Source organism: Monopterus albus, unplaced genomic scaffold (genome assembly GCF_001952655.1).
Source record: "Monopterus albus unplaced genomic scaffold, M_albus_1.0 scaffold147.1, whole genome shotgun sequence".
Classification (NCBI taxonomy): Eukaryota; Metazoa; Chordata; class Actinopteri; order Synbranchiformes; family Synbranchidae; genus Monopterus; species Monopterus albus.
The window spans coordinates 1,710,579-1,728,141 of NW_018128027.1; the positions used below are offsets into that span (position 1 = coordinate 1,710,579).

General features: G+C 40.7%; 1 protein-coding gene across 1 annotated transcript in view; it reads left to right on the forward strand.

The window, feature by feature from the left end:
* Positions 1 to 17,563, forward strand: part of dnajc17 (DnaJ (Hsp40) homolog, subfamily C, member 17) — a 37,113-nt gene that overhangs the window by 9,623 nt on the left and 9,927 nt on the right. Inside the window, exons 6-10 of the mRNA XM_020614554.1 lie at positions 1,227 to 1,347; positions 2,117 to 2,166; positions 3,689 to 3,766; positions 5,479 to 5,559; positions 6,195 to 6,314. Coding sequence (XP_020470210.1) covers positions 1,227 to 1,347; positions 2,117 to 2,166; positions 3,689 to 3,766; positions 5,479 to 5,559; positions 6,195 to 6,314 — 450 coding nt within the window. The remainder of the gene's footprint in view (positions 1 to 1,226; positions 1,348 to 2,116; positions 2,167 to 3,688; positions 3,767 to 5,478; positions 5,560 to 6,194; positions 6,315 to 17,563) is intronic.

A 17,563-nucleotide genomic window follows, 5' to 3' on the forward strand; every position in this document is an offset into this window, starting at 1 on the left:
AAGAAGCATTTCAAGGTCCTGGAGTGGCCTAGCCAGTCTCCAGACCTGAACCCAATAGAGGATCTATGGAGGGAGCTGAAACTCTGTGTTGCCCAGCGACAGCCCCAAAACCTGAAAGATCTGGTGAAGATCTGTTTGGAGGAGTGGGCCAAAATCCCTGCTGCAGTGTGTGCAAACCGGGTCAAGAACTACAGGAAACATCTGACCTTTGTAATTGTAAACAAAGGTTTTGGTACCAAATATTAAGTTCTATTTTTCTATTGTATCAAATACTTTTTCATGCAATAAAATGGAAATAAATTATTTAAAAATCTAACAATGTGATTTTCTGGAATTTTCTTTGTAGATTCTGTCTCTCACAGTTGAGGTGTACCTACGATGAAAATGACAGATCTGTCCATTCTCTGTAAGTGGGAAAACTTGAAAAATTGGCAGTGTATCAAATACTTATTTGCCCCACTGTAAATGTATGGCCATTTGCCTTGGGGGATGAAGTAACCAATAGGTGGCACTGTTCCACTTTCTGTCTCGCGTCAAAGTGTACTGCTGACACAGAAACATAAAGTAGCCAGACTGGAGTTTGCCAAAACTTACCTGAGGAAGACAATGACCTAAAGCAGACTTCAGAAAGCACCTGATGGTTTCAGACAATGTGCTGGAGAGCTGTGAAGTGGCCAGCAATGAGTCCAGATCTAAATCCCATAGAGCACCTGTGAAAAGATCTCAAAACTTCAGCTGGGAGAAAGAACCCTTAAAATCTAAGCGACCTGGAGCAATTGGCAAAAGAAGAGTGGTCCAAAACTCCAGTAGAGAGGTGGAAGAAACTCACCAATGGTTACAGGAAGCTATTGATGTCAGTTATTTTGTCCAAAGGGTGTGCTACCAAATATTAAGTTGAAGGTGTCAGTAACTCTGTCCAGTCCATTTTTAGAGTTCTGTGTGGAGTATATTAGATTTGGCTTTTTTTTCTGTGCATTTTGTTGTCCTCCAATGCAGACAAAAGAAATGAATATGAGAATATCGAAGAGTTTGTGATTACAACAGAAATGCAGGGGTGCCAGTATTTTTGGCCACAACTCTAAGTTGGTCTATAAACTCTCCTGAAACAGCAGGAACTGAATTACATCAGTGCTTAGTGAAAAGTCAAGATGCTTACTTTGCTCTCATTCAAAACCAGAATGTTTCTTTGTGCACATCATTGTATTTTATGTGTCTGTTTCCACTAGATTGCCCGTTTAAGGGAGGAGGGATCCAGGCAACTCGAGGAGGAGCAGAGACTCATCAGAGAGCAGATCCAGAGAGAAAGAGAAGCACAGCAGCAACAAACAGGAGACAGCACTCAGAGACGTAGGTCCACTTGCAGGAGTTAGCCTAGTCCATTCTGCACCAGCCGTGGATAGCCAGCAGTCCTGTTCTTCTGGATGAATCCAGTTTATCCCAGCAAAATCTTTTTAATATTGTGAAACCTCAGTTGAGTGAACCCCATGTTTCCTCACCATCATACTGTCAGTTCAGCCACAGCTGGCACCCTATGGTTCACCAAATATTATTCACATAAAAAACAATAATTGAATGTAAATTTCAACTTGTTTTACTTTCCAACACTTTTAAGAGGTCTATTTTAATTTCTTGACAGCGAGACAACTTGACAAGGTCACAGAATGCCAAGCACCACACACCCATACACACACATAGTTGCTCATGAGACTTGAAACTTATTGATAATATGGTTTCACTGAAGCCTTAGTGTCTCCAATAAAGAGAAGTGACTGTGTAAGTGTTGGTATTTAACCGAGGTACAGAGTCTTGGTCCTAGACTAGACCCCTTTTTGTGGCTGGACGATTACTCATGCACAGTCACCACGTCTTTTGAGTGTGTTCCATTTGCACGCAGTCAGGCTTTTCCAGTCAGTCCTCCTCTGTCTGGTCCAGCTCAAGAGGCACTCAGAGAATCATCAGACTGCAGCAAGAGCCATACACTTTCCATGTCACAGATCATTTAAAATTGCTGTTTATCTCCATGAGTCTCTCGTCTGCTCTCCTCAATAAAACAATTGCTGCTTTGTCATTTCACTACACTATCTCACTCCTACCCCATGTTTTTTTTTTCCCTCAGAATCGGAAGTGGAGAGGTGTTCCAGGAGCAATGTCACCCCCAAACTGAAGGTAAGGCTTTCTGCATTGGTGGTACTATGGGTCAGTGGATGAGATTATGAAGAGAGGTTGCAGTTCTTGGAGATTAACACATGGGAATGGAAGGGAGGAGGGGATGGCCCCAGCATGCTCAGGAGGGCTGCTCCATCCGAGTGAAAGTGCAGGCAGAACCCTAGCAAGGATTCTGATAGAACCTTAGGCATTTGTAATTCATTATTTGGAGACCACATTGGCTATCTTACCACTTAGTGCACAGGCTGATCTAACACCCATTCCTCCAGAGGAGTGCTGACATTGTTAGGAGACCTGTAACTATTCAAAGATAGGGCTTATTGTATTTCCTCCTGGAAATGGCCTGTCTATAGGCCTGTCTCATAGGCTTTTGAGTTCTGACCACAGTTCAATCTATCCAGTCATTGTCTGCTTATCCTGTAGAAGATTGAAGGGGGGCTGGAGCCAATCTTAGCTGACACTGGGCGAGAGGCAGGGTACATCCTGGACAGCGCATCACAGGGTTGACGTTGTATTTTCATTAGGTAGGTGAATATTTAACACAGGCAGAGCTGTTTGGGTTGTTTCCACTAATATGTTTTCTGTCTGTATATTTCTAGTGAGAGAACCCAGCTGTGTGTCAGTGTTGTGAACTTAAACCATAGACATCACATCATACAAATACTTTAAAATGTCATTTGAAGATTAATGGGTAAGAAGGTTATCAGTTGGGAGGATTCCTGCTCTTGGAAGCCGAATATACTTTTTTAGCCATAATTGTTGGTAAAACAGTCTATGTAGACATGGAAATTCCCAGAAATGCTGTTTCTTTGAAAGTGAGCAGAATGCTGGAGCTCAATCAACACTCACTGATATTAGCTAGACCCTGCTGCGCTTTGTCCAAGGATATGAGTAGTTCCCCAATATTAATATTTTTGTATGTTTTAAAAAGATAAATTATCTAGTGTATTTAGTGGAAGCTGCTCATATGCAGAAAAATAGCTATACATAATTTCTAAAGCAGAATATTCACAGTGCAATATGGTAAATATCTTAAGTGAAGGCACAGAAACACTGGTACACAAGCGAATATGTCAACCATAGTCCAAACTAAGACGTAGCACATGCAAGAGAAGTGCACCTTGGGCATTGACTTGGTTTGGATTACTTATTCATAGTTGTGTCTGGTGCTGTGCTGTAGTCTGTGGAGCTACAGTTACACAGGTGAGTCACTGTGTATTATGTGGGCCAGGGCTTTCACCCTGTCTAGATGTCCAGGACCCTCACCATGAATGGAAATTGACTGCAGGTCTCACAGGTGGTGCCAGGGTGATGTTCCAAGAGCGTTGCGTCTTTCTCCCGTAGCTCCAGCCTGCCCTGATGATGCTAATCTGTGTGTCACTGGAACCTGCTTTGTCTCCTTGTCAGATGGCTTTAATCAGTTGTGCTCCAGTGATTAGACATTATCATGCACTGTTTTAACTCTTGAAAAGTCCCCGGGACTGATATTGGCTTCTTCTTTCTGTGCTCTTTTCTTTTCCAGTTGAAATGGAAGTGTAAAAAAAATGACGAGATGAATGGAGGATATTCTAAAGACATTCTTTTGAGACTTCTCCAAAAGGTGAAAATCAAATACATGATATGCCTTTGCTGCAAGACTTAGTAATGGTTTATACAGTAAAGCACAATACCTGACATAGGACCATTTTGGGGTGGGCAATGTAATAATATATACCTTAAGATACCAAGGTAGTTTGATACTATAAATGTGACCTTATCAGGACATTGCAGACAGTGCTGTAAATTAATGAATAGGACTGCTTTATTTTCGATTTACGTGAATGTTGCACCAGTGTGAGGTATTTAATTGACTGGTTTAACCAAAAACTGATGTTCTTATCTGTGTGTGTAATCTATAAATTGCTTCTCATTTTCAGGAAATTGACTATATTAGACACGTATTGCTAGTGCAATATAAAATTACATATACTGTATAATGATATCATTGTACCTCTCTGTCCTCATTGGCACATGGCAGCGCTCCATAGTAACAAACCTGCCTGTAGACTCCGGCCTTTTTTGAGGTCTGCCTGACATCAGTGCTATAGATCATTTTTATTTTTTCCCCTTAAATAAGACCCATTAAATTTTGTTGCAGTGAAAGTGGTTAGGGCAGTGTTGTAGTGCCCTTTTAAAGCCATGCACGCCATTGTTTGTGCCCCGCTTACCAGGAGGTTAAATGGTAAATGGTCTTATACTTGTATAGCAGGCAACCGTCACTGACATCAAGCCATTAGGAAAAAGGTGTTTCGATTTTTCTCCCTCATGCACTCAGTCAGTATGGTCCCAGGCTGGAGGGTTGTGTCAGGGTAAAGATCATGGAAAAAAAATTGTGTTCTTTTTTAAATTCTTAAGCAAAGGAGATACATTTTAGGAAATTTGTTTAAAATGGCAAGCTCCAGTGAGCGACAGTTAATGGTTTAGGCAAGTCAAAATAACCATTGGTCTCTGGGAAAGCAAGCATGGGGTGTGTATACTTGTGCATGTGTACGTGTGAGGACTTGTGTACTTTGGCCACCTAAAATAATACATCTTTATTTAAAGGGGAAAAAAATATGTTAAGATATTTATATTTTATGAAACAGAGGCCTTTTGAGAGTCTCCTTTGTCACTGTTGGCATGCTCTAGAGTGTCCTGAGTAAGCATAAGCATTCCTGGACTTTCTTATTCCCAGAAAGCTGCATTTTCACAGAATGAGATTCTTAAAGGCAGTGTCCTCCTACTCTTTGCTCCCAAGCAGTGGTTAATGGTTAATGGCAAACACCATGGTTTTGGATGATGCGACCCTTTGCTCTGCTAATGAATCCATTTGACAGAAATCAGGTTTCTAGCCTTCCCTCATGGACAAAGGTCAGGGAGTAGCTGAGCTGCTCTTTGCCCTGCTTACCTTTGTGGCCGACTTTTCCTCCCTGTTGTCGATGTAGCAGGGAGCTGAATTACATCTAATTTAAGACTTCATGCCAAGATCTCACTTCCGGACATGATGTTGTATTGCAGTGTTACTTTGCTCTTTGTGCAGTGTTACTGCCTCAGTCTCAAACTTACGAAGCCTGTCATTAGAGATTATCTTAATAACCAAATGCATATTGAACCTGACTTCTATTCCTGAAGTCTGTTGTATTTACCAGTGTTTTTGAACTTCTGAGTCTGCATATGCTTTGTGTTTTCATGGCTCTGGGTTGTGCTGTGAAAGGAAATACTAATTTGAATGTTCTGCATCTGTCCTCTTCCTTTATTTGACTTTGTTTTTATTCTCTCGTTTCTTACCTCTAGTACGGGGATGTTTTGAATGTGATTGTATCGATTAAGAAGAAAGGAAGCGCTGTGGTTGAATTTGCAACCGTGAGAGCAGCTGTAAGTACCTAACTCTTCCCCGGTCTGTGTCCTCTTTCTGTTTGTTCAGTAATGAAAGTCTTCTCCAAAGCAATCATTTGCATAGAACCACATTTGTTTACCACTCCCTTGCCTTGAAGTCTCAGGTCACCTGCTGGGTTTGATTCTTACTAAGAATGACACCTGTCATAGACTTCCCAGCCTTAGGACAGTCTCTGTGACTGATGTTTTAGTCATTCTTTAATGTAGAGATCTCTGTGTTGATGGAAATCACTGGACAGAAGGAAGTGAGCTGCCTCATTGTTCCCCACCCTCTGGATCCTCAGGCCCTATGTCCTGGTGGTTTGCAGTACATTGCTGCTGTGCTTTCCTCACCACAGTGTGGTTTTTCTTCAAGGAAGCATGCCTGCCAGTCTGCTGGGACCTGAGCACAGTGTCTGTGATCTTTTTCTGCCCATCTCTAGGTTCTACAGTAGCTTTGCTCTTGGGAGTTGGCCCAGTTACAATCCACTTTTGTCTACATTTACATGTGTTTTTCATATGTGTATTAAACTTGTAGATTCCCCTGGTGTAAGATGGATAGAATACAAATTAACAGATATAAGGTTGTTTTATTATAATATGATAAACTGCTTACAGATTATTTGTGCACTTAGGAGCGGGCAGTTAAGAATGAATGTGGTCTCAGTGGAAACCCCTTGAAGATTTGGTGGCTTGAAGGACAGCCCGAGGTTATTCCTCCAGCATCTCAGCCTGGCAGTTTCATGTCTTCACAGGTACCGGTATAACCCGAAAATGGATTGTTGTAATTCCCTCCCTTTCTTGTGAAGCATGTTGGCCCTATGATACAGAATTTTCCCGTGTACACATGTTCCGGCACAGATAATATTGCGTAAACACTGTCCCACAAGAAGAGGTATGTAAACCTTCTGAGGTTTTATTTTCATATCAGTAGTACAGATATTGCCCCAGTGCTTGCACTCCCCTCATTAGGCCTAGAACAGTGTGTTTGGTTAAAGGAACCTCAGTTTATTTGCTTTGCAGTGGTGAGGCGCTGGCCAGGCGCTGGCCAGGCACTGGCCCAGAGCCCCTGGTCGGCTGCTTATTTATAGGCCTGACCTGGGAGACCCCAAGAATGCTGCACTTTGCATAGCAACCCAGGAGAAGCAGTGTGCATGTGAGACGGAGTAAATGCTTGCACTGGTGCCAAGTTTTGTCCTGTAGAAAATATACTTTCTGCAGGCCAAATGTTTGCTGCACAACACTATAATGCTTTATTGAGGAAAACTTAAAACATCTTCCTGATAGGATTTGGAAATCACAGTAATCAGTTTTATGATCTTGACTTTTTTTTTTATTGATTTTGCATGCCTTGTATTTTGTCTTTCACTGCCAGCACACGTGCAGGAATGGAGTTAGTTTCTTTTTAGCTATATCCAGTGAGACTAAAAAATCTTTCTCAGTAGATTAGTATCAAGGAATGTTTTGTCTCCGCCGTGTCCATTTTACCTCTCCTATGTTTTCATCTTTACGTGTGAGGGACTGCAGGTCACAATCCCTCCTGCTACTCACCTGTATCTCCAGTGCTGCTGCTGAACTGGGTTTCACCCCTCAACCCAGTGCAGCGTCCAGACCCCCTTCTGTCAGGGCTCACATGTGAGACTCAGCTTGCACACTGGGATTTGTCACACTAATCTCTTTAAATGTTATTATGGTTACCTTGTTTGCCTTGCAGATATCCAAAGTGGATAGCTTCATCATATTATTTTTTTTCCTGAATGAAAACATGATGTGGCCATTCTCACATTAGCCCTCAGTGAGAATATGTCTCACTAGAGAGGCCCCACATGTCAAAATGGGTGAAACAGTTATTAGTAATGTTGATACATGCCTAGTGTTAGTGGACGTGGCGGGGCATTTGAGAAAGACAGAGGTGAAGAGAAGCCAGAGCGCTGGAGGTCCTTGTTCTTTGACTTGATCTGAAATCTAAAGATCAAATCCGCCCAGCCAGCTGCAGTCACGTAGGAGCAGCTTGGGTGAAGATTTGCTTCTTTAACCTAATCAATTCAAACTCAAAAGGGTCAGGGTCTCACTACACAGAGCTCAGAGCAGCATCAGCTTCACTTTCAGCTCTCCTTGGACTAATGAATGAATATGGGGCAGTGTGAGTGGCCTAATAAAGTGGGGGTCACAAATTCCCCTTCAAGGCCTCCCTCAGGGTCCAAAGACCTTGAACATTACTAATCATACTGTGAAGTCAGTGTCACTGCTCTAACAGAGAGAAACCGAGGAGTCTTGTTGAACTGTTAGCTGTGTTTTTGCTCTGCATGTCCAGGAAGCAGATATGACATGATTTATAACAGGCCCTACTGCATTCACGCAGTTTTTTTCTTATGATAGATATAAAAATTTTCAGGGGGTTCAGTGTCTTGCCCAGAGCTTAGACAGAGGAATTTTAGAGTGTAGGTCTCAGATGCCGTACGTGTAAATGCTGTGTTTTCTAAAGCTGTAAATAATTGCTGCGTCAAAACAGAATTTCACATGTGTCGCTGACTACATGGATTCCACAGGGTCTGACTAATAATTCACATTTCACCACCTCTTAGATATGGAATCGCTATCTAGCCATCTGCTTCCTCAATGCCAGATATAATGTTTGTACCTCGAGAGACATGATGCCATCATTAATCACTGTATCTGGATTCATGGTTTGTTGTGCAGTTTTTTTTTATACCACATTATTTCAAGTGAATCTATCATGAAGGATTTGAATTTAGCTTCCTTTGCCTGCTTCTCCCATCTAGAGCTGGAGAGTCATCGCGCGCGTGTCACGACACAAACCAGATGCAGTTCATCAGCTATTCTGTGATTGTTTTTCCAGCCTGCCATTTTTTTTAGTGACGGAAAAGTGCACTCTCTCCTAAAATAGGCCAAGTCTCAAAGTAGCGCACTGTAGGGTACTGTATGTGGGTTTGCTGTTGGCATATTCAACACTGGGCTGACCCCAGTCTAAATACAGTAGATACTGTAGATAATAAACTTATAGGAGGGAGCCCAGCAGGCTTTTGTATTTTACTGTGATCACACGCAGAAGGAGTAAATTTTATTGTTACAGGCGGTAAAATATATGTTTACAAAAGGCCACGCATTTAATAGAAAATATATACTATTTAGCATAGCATGTTTTATCATTTTCTCATCAGACACAGAATAAGTCATGTTGTGATTATGGCATGGTCAAATTTTTGAAATGTTACACCCAAATATGCTTATTTCATTATCTACATTGTGAGGGGATAGCTATTGAGTATTGGTTTGGCCCTATATGTCTCTAGTTTGATAATATGTTATGATATAATTCTGACAGCATGAGGAATATCAGTTTCACAAAATTCCCTTGTGTATTAACACCTGAAATCACGCAGCATTCAGGAGCATCAGGTTGTCGTGAAATATGCCTTTGTAGTTGACGAATACGCTTCTTATTTGGCAAAACAGTAATTTTAGTTTTTATTTAAACATGACAAAATACTGTAAGTAAATCATAAGTGCTACTCTTCGGTGAGAGGACAGGGATTCTGGGTATTCTGTATCACATTAGGTTTAGATTTTTGGAGGGAGAGAAGTGGTACTAGATGTGATTGGGATACTGCACAGCTCGAGCATTTTGTGCAGCAGAGATAAGATAATTTGTTGTCAGTTAGAGCTCTTCTCACATAAAATCATGTGGCTGAGCACTTCTTGAGTTTAGGTTTATGTTTCTTTACACTGAGGGCTCTTACATAGACAACAGGGTCAGAGCAGACAAGGATTTTTGTCTGCCCTCAGACTTTTTCTGCATAAAGCAGTTAGTAAATGTTGACTTATAAATGCTAAGATGAGTAAATTTTTTAAAAATGTTTCAGTGGTTTTCTTTATCACTTCTGCATGAAGAAGTGCAATGCAAAATGTGTTAGTATTTGTTTTTGTAATATTGCTTTTCTAGGTAAAGGTTTTTTACCCTTACAGTAGCCTAATGGTCTAATTGTTTGCACAGTGCCTGCCTGACATTACAGTCTTTCTTTCCTTTGTGAATAAATGAGGCTTTGATCATCCTGGCCCACTGTAGTAGACTGCATTGTGGAAACAAAAATATATTGAGAAGTCTGACAAGTTAGGTAAACACCTCTTTGTGATCAAGGTGTGCCTCGGAGCTGGGGATGCCTAACCCAGCAGCTGCTTCAAAGTCTACAGTAATACCCTGTTTGTGGTTCTACAAGAAATCCAGCTTGACATACTGTACCTGCCTAATTTAGGCTTGTGTTTCTCGTCACCCTGATGATATTGTGCTGCTTGTCCAAAGCTATCATTATAAAACTGATAGGAAGAAGTGGGAGACGAAGCTTATTGTACAATGGCCCTGAGAGCTCAGTGCACTGCAACTTGACAAAACATCATTTCACCATCACTACTAATTGAGAGTTGACTTGAATAGCTTCATTAGTCACAAATGACATCAACAAGCATAACCCTGCAGTCTCGGTCACCAGGGGCATTGCTGGACATAAAGCTCTACTGGGGCACAAGCCGCCCATTAATTAAATCACACAATTATTTTTCTTGAATGTGAACTTTCCTTGCTTAGCCCGGTATTCCACTGCCATACTGCTGATAGTGAAACTGAAACAACTACTGGAAAAGGTAACATGTAGAGATGTTAATCTTTATGAAAATATTTATTTCAACATACATTACCAACATTCTCGACATGTTTTTATTCCATAAAAATCTGGCCCTGCATTCCGCATTTCTATAGATTCTTCTGAATTTCACAATAATATAATTTGATTGTCAAGCAGCCCCAGTTTGGTTTGTTACTTTTAAACTTTCACGTCAATCTGTCAACAAATCATTAATAAAAAACACACACACACACACACACACACACACTAGTCATTTTTTGGAACTCAAAAGGCCACATAATATATTGATGCTCTAACTAGTTCAAAATTTTATTTCATTTAATTCACCAATAAATAGCATTTTAAGAGTAGTCCAACTGATCACATGCATTGATGTACAGAGCTCTAATTTACTTCATATACAACACCTGTGCCTGATTATGTACTAGCTGACTCTTTGTATTCCTCTTTGTTAATGTGTGCTTTAGTGTGGTTTATTTGTGATTGTACAGAATTTTGGTCAACAGTAAATGTGCTTTAGACATAAGCTGACATTGACAACACTTCTATTCACAGTGCTACCAGTTTTGGTGTTTGAAAAATATACTTCTTCTTTCCCCAGAGTACAAACAGTACATTTTTCAACACATTGTCATAACATACACAATAAAGATGGCAATGATATCCAATTTAAAATGGGAAATACCAAAACAGATATACATCACAGATGTTCCCACAAACATTGCTGTTTCTATTTGGACATACCAAGAATTCTAAATATATTGCCAAAAGCGTGCCAGTTGTGGTTTGTGTATTTTGCAGCATGACCTGCAAGGCACTTAGGTCATCTGGTTCTGGGTTTACTCCACAGCCTTTCCTGGTAACCTCCACATTAAGGAGTAGACTCTCCTGACTATCTTCTCCTCAGATATGAGGAAAAAGGACCACGTCTGTCTGCACAAGTCTCAGTTTGACTAGGATGTGTGCTTGCATGTACATAGATGTGTTTCATTTGACTTGCGTGCCAGGGTATGTGAGATCAAGCATTTTCAAGTCTCATGGGGTCTGTTTTGTCAGAAGGTAGTGTTTAAACCCTCATCAGGGCTTCTGTTGCAGTAATGGATTTCTCTAGTCCTCTTCCCCTGACACCCCCTGCATATGTGAAAGTATCATGTTTCCCCTTACCACTCACCCAAGCAATGGATTCTGATTTGCAGCTAAGAAAACAGCCTGCACTGTCATATTTCTTTTTCCTCTTCTTCTTCTTCTGATGTCTTGGACCTGTGGCCTAGCTTGGTCTGCAGCCCAACCTGCAAACACTGGTTGGCTTTTATTGGAACCAGAGCTAAGTGTTTGTTTTCACTGCGTTGCTGGGAATGACAGATGGGGGGTACCTTAGTCTACCTTTGAGAGGGAGCCTCTTGGATGCGTGCAGAGGAAAAATTGCCCTCTGCACACAATAGATTGGCAAGCATGCCAAGACATCACAGCTTGTGGATTTTGGAATCCAGCTGCAGCTTTTCTTTTTTTTTTTAAACACAACACCCTTACGTCTTAACAGCCATCTTCAATGCTGTGTGGTTTTGGGATTACAATAGTAAAGGAGGAATGTAAAGGAAGATAAAAAGGTCCAGCTTGGAGGTTGACACCAGACAGGGTTTAGTTATTTTGTCTACCTGTGCAAGTGGTGAATGCAAGGATAACATGATCTTGTGTGTTGTCTTTTTTTAGTTTAACCTTTCAAACCAGAAGGTGCTTATTTTTTTAACAAACACTATGAACAGTGTATGATGGACAATACTTGGTTCTCTACAGAGTAAAATGTTCACCTTAGAAGTTTGCTTTGATTATCTAATTCACAAATGAACATGTTTTACTGAAATGCTAAAAAAGGCAGAATCAGTTTAACTCTGTTTACCTCGTTACGATGCAGTCAGTTCTTTCCACAGCTCATATTTAACTTCATAGTATGCTGGGGTCATCTTAATTGATATCAATATAAAAGTGTCCCACCCCAAGCAGTTCACACTGAATCTCTCCTTCATATTCTATTCACTTAATAAAGCCTTCTGGAAACATTTGGTTGCTGTCTGTTTAATTGTAGAGTTTGTCCATCACCCGGAGAACATCATCCAGGAACTGCAGTCTCGGTCACCAGGGGCATTGCTGGACATAAAGCTCTACTGGGGCACAAGCCGCCCATTAATTAAATCACACAATTATTTTTCTTGAATGTGAACTTTCCTTGCTTAGCCCGGTATTCCACTGCCATACTGCTGATAGTGAAACTGAAACAACTACTGGAAAAGGTAACATGTAGAGATGTTAATCTTTATGAAAATATTTATTTCAACATACATTACCAACATTCTCGACATGTTTTTATTCCATAAAAATCTGGCCCTGCATTCCGCATTTCTATAGATTCTTCTGAATTTCACAATAATATAATTTGATTGTCAAGCAGCCCCAGTTTGGTTTGTTACTTTTAAACTTTCACGTCAATCTGTCAACAAATCATTAATAAAAAACACACACACACACACACACACACACACTAGTCATTTTTTGGAACTCAAAAGGCCACATAATATATTGATGCTCTAACTAGTTCAAAATTTTATTTCATTTAATTCACCAATAAATAGCATTTTAAGAGTAGTCCAACTGATCACATGCATTGATGTACAGAGCTCTAATTTACTTCATATACAACACCTGTGCCTGATTATGTACTAGCTGACTCTTTGTATTCCTCTTTGTTAATGTGTGCTTTAGTGTGGTTTATTTGTGATTGTACAGAATTTTGGTCAACAGTAAATGTGCTTTAGACATAAGCTGACATTGACAACACTTCTATTCACAGTGCTACCAGTTTTGGTGTTTGAAAAATATACTTCTTCTTTCCCCAGAGTACAAACAGTACATTTTTCAACACATTGTCATAACATACACAATAAAGATGGCAATGATATCCAATTTAAAATGGGAAATACCAAAACAGATATACATCACAGATGTTCCCACAAACATTGCTGTTTCTATTTGGACATACCAAGAATTCTAAATATATTGCCAAAAGCGTGCCAGTTGTGGTTTGTGTATTTTGCAGCATGACCTGCAAGGCACTTAGGTCATCTGGTTCTGGGTTTACTCCACAGCCTTTCCTGGTAACCTCCACATTAAGGAGTAGACTCTCCTGACTATCTTCTCCTCAGATATGAGGAAAAAGGACCACGTCTGTCTGCACAAGTCTCAGTTTGACTAGGATGTGTGCTTGCATGTACATAGATGTGTTTCATTTGACTTGCGTGCCAGGGTATGTGAGATCAAGCATTTTCAAGTCTCATGGGGTCTGTTTTGTCAGAAGGTAGTGTTTAAACCCTCATCAGGGCTTCTGTTGCAGTAATGGATTTCTCTAGTCCTCTTCCCCTGACACCCCCTGCATATGTGAAAGTATCATGTTTCCCCTTACCACTCACCCAAGCAATGGATTCTGATTTGCAGCTAAGAAAACAGCCTGCACTGTCATATTTCTTTTTCCTCTTCTTCTTCTTCTGATGTCTTGGACCTGTGGCCTAGCTTGGTCTGCAGCCCAACCTGCAAACACTGGTTGGCTTTTATTGGAACCAGAGCTAAGTGTTTGTTTTCACTGCGTTGCTGGGAATGACAGATGGGGGGTACCTTAGTCTACCTTTGAGAGGGAGCCTCTTGGATGCGTGCAGAGGAAAAATTGCCCTCTGCACACAATAGATTGGCAAGCATGCCAAGACATCACAGCTTGTGGATTTTGGAATCCAGCTGCAGCTTTTCTTTTTTTTTTTAAACACAACACCCTTACGTCTTAACAGCCATCTTCAATGCTGTGTGGTTTTGGGATTACAATAGTAAAGGAGGAATGTAAAGGAAGATAAAAAGGTCCAGCTTGGAGGTTGACACCAGACAGGGTTTAGTTATTTTGTCTACCTGTGCAAGTGGTGAATGCAAGGATAACATGATCTTGTGTGTTGTCTTTTTTTAGTTTAACCTTTCAAACCAGAAGGTGCTTATTTTTTTAACAAACACTATGAACAGTGTATGATGGACAATACTTGGTTCTCTACAGAGTAAAATGTTCACCTTAGAAGTTTGCTTTGATTATCTAATTCACAAATGAACATGTTTTACTGAAATGCTAAAAAAGGCAGAATCAGTTTAACTCTGTTTACCTCGTTACGATGCAGTCAGTTCTTTCCACAGCTCATATTTAACTTCATAGTATGCTGGGGTCATCTTAATTGATATCAATATAAAAGTGTCCCACCCCAAGCAGTTCACACTGAATCTCTCCTTCATATTCTATTCACTTAATAAAGCCTTCTGGAAACATTTGGTTGCTGTCTGTTTAATTGTAGAGTTTGTCCATCACCCGGAGAACATCATCCAGGAACGATGGGCCCAGGTTGAGGCTAAATGAAAAGCCACTGTCCTCTTCCTTTTGCTGCCTAGCAGTTTTCTCTGTAGCATCTCCTTCCCTGTCTGAATTCATGCCACGCCATTCTTGGCTGAGAGTCTGATTTGTAGCAATATTAGCCCCTCTTTGATACACATCCTCCTTCTCCATCTCCTTTTCTCCTTCCTCATCGTCCAGCATTGGCATAGAGCTGTGTTTCTTTCTCTTCTGGGAGGTGGTGTGCTGGTGGCCAACAGACCAGTCTGGGCTCGCTGAACCCGCTCCCTCATTCAGGTTCAGACGAGGGGGCTTTGGTGGTGGAGAGCAGGCCATGAAGAGGCTGTGCTCACTCTGGGAGCTTTGTAAAAGCAGGCTGTGGCCCATCTTTAAGGACAGGTCTCTGAAACTGTCTGTATTGGCGTTGTTGCCAATGTGTGAGATGTGGCGGAAATCAGCCAGTGGTAGGCTAATCATGTTGACCGAAAGCACCGCCCTGCACTTGGAGTTCCTGCTGGGCCAACGACCAGAGGATGGCTTTCTGTACAGTGATGTTCTAAGTGGCATCTTGGGAGATCTACTTTGTTTATTTTTTTAAATATCCTAAAAAGTATTTGTTTTCTTTAGTATTTCCTCCTTTGTTTGACAGTGAATCCTTATGAAGCAGTGAAGTCCAAAAGTGTAACGCAATCTGTAACAAAACACAAGAAAGAAGTTAGAATTCAACAAATGGTAGTCTGATGTCAAGCTTCATGTGAAGTTAATTTATTTAACACTACATTATAAATGATAATTCCGGTTTCCCTCTCCTAGAATACGGAGCGGGTCTGTGCGTGTGTTTGTCATATAATTCAGCACCAGAAGTAAGTATTGGACCGTATCACTCTGCTTGATGTGCATGGACACCCATTGTTTAGTGATTGCACCTGCCTGATTTTGGTTTAATGAAATGCAGCATTGTTTGGCAGCAGAGCAGTGTTCCAACAATACTGTGTTCTTTTATAAATATTTACTTTTCAAATCAGTTTTTTCCCATAAATGCAAAGTTTGGTCTGTTGCATATCCTTCAAAGGAAGCCTATTAGCTTACTTAAGACTTCCAGTAACAAAAGCAACAAAAATGGAGTGTCCCAAATAGCAGTTGTTATCCTGGAAGTGCTTTGTGCTCTCTTCATAGTTTGTATCCGATGAACGGGAGGTTTTACCGGAACTTTCATCAGAAATCACAATGCTAAAATCATTTACAGACACATGTTTATGATTTTCTGAGAAGTACAAATACTTGGGATGCAGTCAGGTTATTTTGCTGCGGTGTTAGGATTAGGAAGCAACTCTGAATGTGTAAGTGATTAAAAAGAAATGTTCTTATTCCATGAAAAACATAGCACCGCCATCATATTTCAAAAATAAATGATTCACTTTGCAATATAGTTTGGGGAGTTTATATAATTAAAAATTAACTTCTGCCAACAAAACTTAAAGGAAAACACCGTGGTTAAAATGAAATGGTACAATAGCACTTTAAACCAAAATCAAACCTCATCCAAAAAAGCAACCCTTTTTGTGTTCCTTGACCTTTAATCATTTTATGGAGTAAAACGGGATTTTTTCCATCGATGCTGGCATATTGAATAAGTAATTTGCTCAGTGTCTTTTTTAGCCTTCCAAACAGCCTTGCCCACATTAGATCTTTGTTCGTGACTTGAAAAACACTGTAAATTTGTAAACCATTACAGCAAACAGGTTTTGTTGGCCTGTAAAGGTTTTCTCAGTACTTTATTAACACTGGGAGATTAGAGCATGGACACAACAACATTCCTTTTTAAACATATCGGCTCGGCCAAGGAGGAGTCTTAGAATTTCAGCCATGAGTATCATGTTCGTGAGACACTTCGTGGGCAGATTAATGAAGCTCATTAAAGTGAATGGGCCAAGAAATGCTTTAAATGTTGCCATAAACGATCCTTCTTAAAGGCAGATGAGAAAACAGTCTGATGAAAATAAGCTAAAAGCAATTGATTTCAAGCTTTGCTTTTCATGCATTTGTTTGTCTACTAGGATAAATAACAACGGGATAGATAAAAACTGATTTGTTGATTCTTACCTGTCTTGATGAGCAAATACAGGATATTTTGAATCTAGCACATGCACATACATCTCTGTCAGGAAACTAGGCTGTGTCTACCTGTACTCCCTGACACACTTCCTTGATAAGATGGGACTTGTTCAGCTGTTATAGAGAGGAGTCTTTGTACAGCCTTGAAACAGTGAGTGAAAAATACCTTTTCCTCAGAGACACAGCCAAGTCTACTTTCACAGTAAATTGTAGCATGTAATACACTCTATTGTAACTGCAAAGAGACAGTTTCTTACCTTTGTCCATGTGGCTGCTTAGTCCTTGGACATTTGATCCTTTTTTTTAACCAGTCCTTCCCACTGTAAACTCCCAGTTGCATTGCAGTACCCTCCAGGTGTGTTGCTGGTGAAAGTCTAAGAGATAAGTCAGGTGAGGTCATGGAAAAAGAGTGTTTGCACATCCAGGTGCATGCTTTCCTTCAGCTTTTTTTCCTCAAGCTTTTCTTAGTTTATATTTGCAGCTGTCCCACTTTAGAACGGTTGCCAACCGTCAGGTGATACCATCTAGGTTGTGGCCTGAGTTGGCCTTTTAGGCACAAGTGTTAAAGTAAGTCCTGCTGGTTTGTATGTTGCACGCATTACTGATTTGGGGGGCGACTGTGGTTCAGTGGGTAGAGTGGCCATCTCCCAACCGGAGGGTTGGAGGTTTGAATCACAGTGCCTGCATTCCACATGTCGAATTGTCCTTGGGCAAGACACTGAACCCCCAAGTTGCCCCCGATGGTTAGAGCGGTTAGGCAGATGGTTGGCTTGGTTCTGGACCGGAAACTAATTCCTTGTGTGTACTTCACATACTCATG